The sequence below is a fragment of the Carya illinoinensis genome, chromosome 1, assembly GCF_018687715.1.
Source record: "Carya illinoinensis cultivar Pawnee chromosome 1, C.illinoinensisPawnee_v1, whole genome shotgun sequence".
Taxonomy (NCBI): domain Eukaryota; kingdom Viridiplantae; phylum Streptophyta; class Magnoliopsida; order Fagales; family Juglandaceae; genus Carya; species Carya illinoinensis.
The window spans coordinates 26,291,287-26,300,734 of NC_056752.1; the positions used below are offsets into that span (position 1 = coordinate 26,291,287).

Consider the following 9,448-nt stretch of genomic DNA (forward strand, 5'->3'; position numbering starts at 1 on the left):
GAGAGCAACGGTCCCCACACCCTGTTACCCTGCCTCCATCTACCTCACCTCGCACCCAGCTTGGAGGGGCGGTTTTCCCATTTGCCAAATGAGAGTGGCAAGGCCACTCGCTTGCATCTAGCCTCCCAGTGAGTGCGGGGAGTGGGTTGTGCCCAACCTCGGCCCACATAAATATATATTTATATAATTAACCTATATATCAAAATAAATTCATTTTGATTATAAACTAAAACCACCCCTCGAACTGCTCACTCTTTCAGATCTATCCTCTCCCCCACTCTTTGTCCGTCTATCGCATGCTGTCATCATTGCCGTAAGTATCCTGAGTCTTTTATATTTTATATGTTTTGAGTTTTGTTTGAGTTATGGAGGATGGAATTGAATTGAGAATGTAGAGGATGAGATTGTGAATTATGTGCTACGGAGATTGGGTTGTTTGTTGTGTGAATTTTTTGTTGTAAATTACATAATATGTTATATGTAAATTTAGGGTTTCATATTGAAACCCTAAATTAAGTTAAGGGTTTTGATATCGAAACCCGATTCTGTCATGATCTTTATGATTGTATGGTTTTAATTATTGTGAGATTTTTGCATCATTTCAAATTGAGAATTGCTACAAACACAAAGATATTATACAAAAATAAACCCACAAACTAACATGATTTCACTTGATGTGTTAGATCTACTTTGTATAATCCCTTTGTGGTTAAAATATTTCTCTTTCAGGTTTTTGTGAGTCAATGAGAATGGATAGTTAGTCAACTTGTAGTGGTAGCTCTCCTACCCCTAGCCAAACCCCTATCCCTACCCTAGCCACAACCACAAACACTAACCCTACACCTACCCCTACCGCTACCTCATGCCCAGGCAAGAAACAAGTTTCGATGGTTTGGTTGCATTTTACCAAAATAGAGGGTGGTGAACCCAATAATCCCAAAGTTAAGTGTAACCATTGTAGTAAAATGTATTGATATCACTATAAAGACATGGTACATCCCAATTGAAGGTTCACTTTGAAGAACAATGCAAAAAGAGTCAAATTTTAAAATCTTTACAAGAAAAGAGTCAATCTAGACTAGAAATTAGACTTAAAAGGGGAAAATAAGAGTAGGGGGAATTTCAAAGGGATTTACAAAGTATGATCTGGAGGAGTGCAGGAGACACCTAGCCCCGTATGGTCATAATAGACAAGCTGCCGTTTCAGTTTGTTAATGGCTTGAGGTTCCAAACATATTCTAAGTACTTGGAACCTAGGTTTAACCTTCCTTCTTGCCATATGGTGGCCAAGGATATTAGGAAACATTATGGTGTAGAAAAAGTATTGAAAAACCAATTGGAAAGTCAAAGAGTTTGTCTCACCACCGATACATAGACATCTATCCAAACTTTTAATTAGATGTCTTTGACAACATATTTTATAGATTGTGATTATAAATTATTTAAAAAATTCTAAATTTTGTAGAATTTCTGATCACAAGGGTGAGACAATTGAGAGTGTCTTGGTGGTCTCAATAAAGAAGTGAGGGTTGAAATGGATTATCACAGTAACAGTAGACAATGTCTCTTCTAACTATGTCACTTTAGGGCATCTTAAGAACTATCTTAGATAGGCCAATAAGTCAATCATGGGTGGTGAGTATTTGCATGTGAGATGTGTTGTACATAGTTTAAATCTTTATTGCGACTGATACTTTGAAAGATTTTGATGAATCAATTGCAAGGGTTAGAATTGCAATTTTCACCTGCTAGATTTGAGAAATTCAAGATTGTTGTTATGAGGTTTGTAGGTATTGAATGCAAGAAAGGTTATTGTCTTGATGTTCCTATAAGATGGAACTCAACATTCTTAATGTTGGAGTTGGCCTAAGAGTATAAGGGTGCTTTTAATTTATTAGGTGACGAAGATATTAAATATGTCAAACATTTTGAAGATGATGGAGGATTAGGCTAGCCTATTAATGATGATTAGGAGGTAGTTGGGATTTTTCTAGACTATTTGAAACTTTTCTATGAGATCACCATCTAAACTTTTCAATTATTTGTACCCTACATCTAACAATTTCTATCAACAAATATGTAAGGTGAAAAAAGAATTGGATGACATGTGCGGGAGTGGCCAAAGTAGGCTGCGGGAAATTACATTGAGCATGAGGGTTAAGTATAACAAATATTGGGGTGATTTGAGTAGGATGAATATTTTCTTATATGTGGTGGCTATTGTTCTTGACCCCCAGTACAAAAATGATAGCATGGTATATAGTTTGGGAGTGGAGCAAGGGAAAACATTGTCTCTTACCAAACTATATACCATGCTATCATTTTTGTAGGGTTAGAGAAACCCTTCGTAGATTGTTTGATGAATTTACCGTATTTCAGGGTGGTAATATTTCAGCACTTACACCTACTGCACCGCCTCCTCCCAAAGTTGGGATGAGAAAAAGACGTAGGTTGGAGCGGGGTGAGAGGTTGGAGCAGGACCCTCTAGTCCGTCATGTTGCAGAGGCCTAGTCAAGGTTTGATAAATACTTGTCATTGAATTTGCATCCATTTAGGTGAGGATTTGATATCTTATCTTAGTGGAAAACTAATGCTATCAAGTATCTCGTCGTTGGAGAGACTGCTCGTAGTATTTTGGCTATCTTGATTAGTACCATAGCCTCAAAATCAGCCTTTAGCACCGAAGGACACATATTAGATTCATTTTGAAATTCATTGACTCCTACCACTGTAAAGACATTGATTTGGATCCTCTAATTCATATTCTGGATGTGAGGGACCTTGATGAGGCCGACGAAGAGGAGGGTAGTGATCAACCTGGATTATTTAATTGCTTTTAATTCATTGATTTGTTTTTGTTATTATTTTAATTGATTTATATTCATTTCAAATTTTCAAATTTAATTGTTGTAGGGAAACTGCGATGCATGAGGGTAGTTTTACATTGGCTGAAATATGACTTCATGTGTATTGGACCCACCATTGCCATTGGTTTGTATAATTTCTCCATTAATTATTTTTTGTATTTCTATAATGTTTATAATTCTAATTATTTTTCTTGTATTTATTTATGCTTTATAGTCTTACTATCATACGTCCAATCCTAATCTCAAATATTCAATCTTGATCTCAATCTCATATTGATATTGGTTAGCAATTTTAATATTTGTAAATTCACATATCTATATAATGTTTGTAATTACGATTTTTGTTTCTGGTTTGTAATTCTAATTTGTTTTTTTATTAATGTTTCAAATTTTATAATCTCAGTCTCACAACACAGTTCACTCACTTTCCAATTCCCATAGTCGTGACCACTGCAAATGACAAGAAAAAATCCATTGTAATCTTGCTACAATTTGTTATTTAATTGTGTTATTATTTATTTAAATTATTTGAAAACTTGTAATATTTTTAAATTAATTTGTATTATTGTAATAACTTAAGATTATTAATTGCAACTTATTAGAAAACAAGTTTTTAATTTGTATTATTGTAATATCTTATGTTAATTTTTTTTTAAAATCTAATCACGAGGGTAAGAATTTAACTTTTTAGCTTTGTATAATGGCATTTCTAGACCTAAAATGGCCCATAAACATGATCTAGGCCCATGGGCCTTGGCCCCCCCTTCGAATGAGAACCTCGCCCCCCAGTGCACAGGGGTGGGTTTCGGGAGGGTAAACCCCACCTCCTGCCTATGCTGGGGGCAGGATGTTGGAAGGGGGTCCCTTGCCCTAATAAATGCAGGTAACACTCCTAATTTTACAATTATTTGATCACTGTGTTTATTTATATTTTTCATGCTTTTTATTTTCAAATTATTTAATTTTATAAACAATTCATAAAAAACAGTAGGGAGTTTGTTGATGAAAAGATAGCGAGAATGTCTTCCTTAGCCAAAGGTGTTTCGTACGCTGCGGTGTTGAGGTCATAGGTGGGTAGCCTAGTCGAGATTAGCTCCTCAGTAGAAGGAAAGGGTAAGGCATTTGTTAGAGACAAAGGTTGTCAAGTGACATTGGGAGAAGTTGAAGAGGTTTTATGGGACGTCAAAGCTCAATTGACCGGAGTTATAGAGTATGTGAGATATCTAATGATTAAAGTGGATAAAGGGTTGGACCTAGTAGTGGTGGAGGATGTGGGGGGGGGGGGGGGTCGATCCTATGGGTTCAAAGGCCTCAAGAGCGTCGGCAAAGGGCGTTTCAACACTGTCACAGATAGGGTCGTTGGATGGCGACATCTCTATTCATGCTGGTGTCACTGAGGACATTGGCAACGTGTCGCCAATGCCTCCTGAGGGAGTAGTAGGCCCTTAGTCACCAGTTGTAAATGGGGTTAATACTTTTGTCCAATGTTCACTTTCAGTTGAAGATGGGGGTCCTTATAGGGTCTTGAGTACTTTGGAAGAAATAGTCGAGCATCTTTTAAAAGATGCAAATGAGGTAATAGAAGGTAGTGCTTCCCCTACCTGTTCTATTCTTAAGGGAGCAATAGGGTCTGATAAAGTGGAACTACAAGGATCGTCAGGGGGTGAAGCAAATATAAGCAATGTCATCATTGATGGAGGGGAGCAACCTTTAATGGTGACAGAAATAATGGACAACAACCATTTAACTATCGAGGAGATTGGGATTTGAATGCAGGATATGGTGAGAAGGAAATTATGAGTTTGTCATTGGTGCCTAGTGTGAAGGAAGGCTTAGAGTCGGGAGTGTAGTTGACTATTGTGTTTGGGGATAATGTTGCTCCACTAGTTTCTCTTTCTTCGTTAAATGATTTAGTGGGTTCATCATCGGATTGGATTCTTAATAAAGTTAATATGTTTAAACAAGTCCTAGGGATTTCACATGATGGATATGAAGACCAATTTAAAGTTCTAAAATCATTGCAATTGAGGTAAGCCAAGCGCTTGAAATCAAATAAAGCTTCAAGAAAAGTAGGGAGTTAAAGCGTTTTTCTTGAACAATTAATTATGACACTAAGGGAGGTAGCTCAAGTCAAAGAAGACTACTGGGAGGGCATTGTGAATATAGTCTTGTAGAGATGTGAATTAGTTGTACGGGAAATAAGGAAATAAGGGACTAGGTTAGAGCAACGTGCAAAGCACGTTAATCTATTTGAATGAAATAATATTTTTAATAAAAGAAATATGATTTTTAATAAAAAAATTAATTAATGCATAATTTAATATATATATATATATAAAAGTAAATTATAAGAAATATCTTTGAATAATAATAAGTTAGTGAAATCTAATAATTACATGTTTTGATAGATTAGAAAATAAAAAGATTTGTTTTATTTGACTTATGAGGTAAATTTAATTTGAAGACAATTTGACTAGCGATGCGAAATATGAGATCTAAAAAATTAGCGTGTTTTAATTTATTTATTAGTATTTTTATTATTTATTTTATTTTATTTTTATTAATCACTTTTTAGATTTGGGCCTTTTGAGTCAATAATGTGGATACGACTATTAATCACTTTTTAGTCACTTGACCTTTGAGCTTTATCCAACTTTGCATTCGGACGTTTAGATGAACATTAACAAAAAAATAAAAAAAAATTGTTAAAATAAGAAATTTTATTTTATACACACTTTTTATATATAGGATATATATATAAAAAATATTTTTACCTATAAAAAAACGAAGCTCGAAATAAAATCTAAAAAGAAAATAAAAAAATGAAAAAAATGGTGAAGTGGTAGGTGGTGGACAAAGCAGAGCATGGTCTCTGATAAAAACTGATGAAATATACTGCGAAGAAATTCCGGCTACCACTTCCAGCCACACACGGCCCAGCCGGAGCCACGTCTTCCGTTGTTACGATCTAAAGCCGCACCCACCCAGCAGTCGCGCTCTCCACTGCTCTACTCTACCCATCGTCCACGGTAAGCTTAATTCTCTCTCTCTCTCTCTCTCTCTCTCTCTATATATATATATATACACACACACACACAGCGAACAATGGCTATTTTGTTCTTTCTCAGATATGAAGGGCCGTACCATCACTCTGACCGTCTGCGGTCTGTCGCCCTCCCACACGGAAGACGGAAGGGGATTATTATGATCCGAAGAGCATCCCCAGTTATTTATTCGTCTTTACCCAAAACTCTTCAAACGAAAACTCAGCGGACTCTCATTCCTCTCGCTAGTTTATTCAATTTTTTAGTCAAATCAGCGTTAGGTTTCTAATTTTTCTCTTTTTTATAGTCTAGGGTGTTGTTGATTAGGGTAAAAATCTGGATCTTTCTGTTGCTTGCTGGTTTTTCCCTGTTTGGTTGTTGAGAATAATGAAGGAACAGGAAAAGATATTGGATTGCTGAAACTAGTTGAATTAAGCTAACCTTAGTGAATGCTCTTGGTATCCCTCTATTTTCTTGCCAAATGGGATTCGATTTCTTATACATGTAGTAGAAGAACAACCTTATTTTTGGGAATGTAAATCGAAAAAGGCAGAAGAGTGGAAATTCCTATGGTTCAGGTTAACTGGTTTTTTTTTTTTCATTGGAACCAGTTGTCCGGGAATAACGTCTCGACTAATCCTGGAGTACACTGGCCCTCAGCAAGGAGTTAGGTTAATTGGAGTTTTAAATAGATTAAGTTTTTGCTTGATAGTTATTCATCATAAAAGTTGTCTCATGTCTAGATATTTGTAATTTAGCTGTCAGACGATGGATGATGCATTTGGTGTGGAAGTGAGAGAACAAAGTTTTTCAAAATGTAGATCATGAAGCCATTAAAAACTAAACCTAATTTAATGCCTTACCTAGTTTTTGATTGGGTTCTTGGATTGGTTCCTTATTTTTAATGATACATTTTCCTCAACAGTTATGAACTAAGTTAGTCTCTTTTTGTTTTTGATACGTGTGTGTGTTTATACTTTATCGGAAAAAAATATGTGGGTATGTATATACAAGTATGTATTTAGACACACAAATAACCAAAGACATTTCGAAGAAAGCAAATGAAAACTTACTCTACAAGTGTGCATTTGGTTATGTCTGCATTTAGTCACCCACATAACCAAAGACGATTTGAAGAAAATGAATGAGAAGTTACCATGTAGCGATAGGGGAGATCTTGGCTGCATCCAGATTTCATTTGTAGATTTTGTAGACCTACTGTGTTCTGCTTCTATTTTGTAGGCGAACCTTTTTTGTCTACATGTCGTATACCATTAGGTCCCTCCTTTTCTTTGGGTAAGGTCAGCTTTCATTAAAGAAGGATCCCAAGTACGTCATAATGGGGGCATACCCCCATATAATGCTATACAAAATTCACTACATAGCCAAGAAATGGTTCCACTGCATAGGTATATTGAAAATAACATGAACCGACCCGAGGAATGGAAGGACAACTACAAAACAACGGCCACAGAGAAGAACTTAACCACAAACAGCAGCCAACTAACGAAGAGGAGATCCTAGCATGTGAGAGAGTGCTCTCATGAAGAACCAAGCTAGAAGACAATATCCATATGAGAGGGGACTCATGGGACCTCTTCAAAAAGTTTTTCTGTTCTCATCAGTAGTAGACCACATCAAAGAAGTCATGAACCACTGCTGCAGAATACTGTTCTCGTATATAGCTTACAATTTCTGCAGAATTCTTTTGATAAGTACAATTGCTGCAGCAGTATGTACGTCAATAATATTAAATAATACTTGTTGAGGTTCTTTTTTAAAATATATTCTAACTTGAGTGGTTAGTTATCCGGTGGATATGCTTTCTTTTACTGATACATTTGAATAAATCTTTGCATTTAATTTTATAATTTGGACAATTTGTCTAACCTTTTAAATTGACCTATTGTTAGGAATTTTTTTTTTTTTTTCATTCTACATGGGATCTTCAGCGGCCCAAGCAGATTATGCTGCATTTTTAGAGAAGGTGAAAAGAACGATTTATCTTGATAACCTCTCACCACAAGTCACTGAACCTGTCGTGAGGACTGCTCTAAATCAGTTTGGGGCTGTAAAAAATGTTCAGTTTATTCCCAACTACATGGGACCGAGGAACATTGCAGAGTGTGCATTGGTGGAGATGGAGGACGTAAGGCAGGCTAAAGCTGTTCTATCTGAGATTTCCCAATTTCCCTTCATGATGTCTGGGATGCCCAGGCCAGTGAGGGCACGACCTGCCCAAGTGGAGATGTTTGATGAACGCCCAATAAAGCCCGGTAGAAGGATTCAGTGTCGTTGGTTGGAAGAAAATGATCCTGATTTTGAGATAGCTAGGGAAATGAAGCGTCTTACCAACAAACATGCTGCTGAAGCTGCATTCTTACAGAAGGTAAGTTTTGGCAGTTTGATGCAAGTTATGGCATTGTGTTGTAGTTTATTAGACAGTGTCTCAGAAGCAACCTATCCTCTAATCCTTTTTGATTATGAGTTTTTTTACACAGAAACAACTACAAGAAGAAGAGAAACTTGCAAAGCAGCAGCTGGACACCCTTAAAGGAAATTACAAGAAGTATGAGATGGTAGATAGTATCATGGCTGATGGAACTGCTCGTCGCTTAGCACGCCACTATAATTTGCGTGTTGCAGAAGATTGAGAGGCTTTCCTTCTGAGTAAATGCCAGCACTAGTTGTACAGGGTATAGCATATGCATATTATAGATCTTTTCGTCTAAAGGGAATATTGCGTTATGATTGAAGGCTTCATCTGTAAACGCATCAGTGCAGTTAGATGATCTGCGTATGAACTCAAAGAACTAGCCTTCTTTTAAACCGTGATTTTCACATCACCAGAGATTAGGTTAGAGCACAGTGGCATACAATTTATGATCCTATCTTTTGAAAAACATCTGGAATATGCTTATAGCACCAATCCCTCTTTTGCTTTGCTTATTTATTTTTATTTTTAGTTACCTTGTTGAATATCCTGGTCTCATTTGACTTTGAGACTAGTCATGTAGATTTGCATTATATTGCCTCATTGCATGGCTATCTTGAAAAGTATCCTTGGTGCCTTTTGGATGGAAAGTTAAGAGAGTTGTGATGAAAGTTAAAAATTGAATAAAATATTATTAGAATATTATTTTTTAATATTATTATTGTTTTGAGTCATGATGTCTGGGATGCCCAGGCCAGTGAGGGCACGACCTGCCCAAGTGGAGATGTTTGATGAACGCCCAATAAAGCCCGGTAGAAGGATTCAGGGTCGTTGGTTGGAAGAAAATGATCCTTGGTGCCTTTTGGATGGAAAGTTAAGAGAGTTGTGATGAAAGTTAAAAATTGAATAAAATATTATTAGAATATTATTTTTTAATATTATTATTGTTTTGAGACTTGAAAAAGTTGAATTGTTTATTATTTTTTTATGTGAAAATTTTAAAAAAATAGTAATGATGAGATGAGATAATATAAAATACTTTTATGATCCATGCGAAGCCTTGATAAATAAAAGATTCTAATTGTCATGAATTATCATGTAAT

General features: G+C 36.0%; 1 protein-coding gene across 1 annotated transcript; it reads left to right on the forward strand.

The window, feature by feature from the left end:
• The first annotated feature begins 5,676 nt into the window (after nucleotides 1–5,676).
• LOC122314178 lies at nucleotides 5,677–8,858 on the forward strand. Its single transcript, XM_043129603.1, has 3 exons — nucleotides 5,677–5,896; nucleotides 7,825–8,300; nucleotides 8,413–8,858. The coding sequence occupies exons 2-3, from the start codon at nucleotides 7,851–7,853 to the stop codon at nucleotides 8,563–8,565; spliced, it is 603 nt and encodes a 200-aa protein (XP_042985537.1). The 5' UTR covers nucleotides 5,677–5,896; nucleotides 7,825–7,850; the 3' UTR covers nucleotides 8,566–8,858.
• Nucleotides 8,859–9,448: the final 590 nt, after the last annotated feature.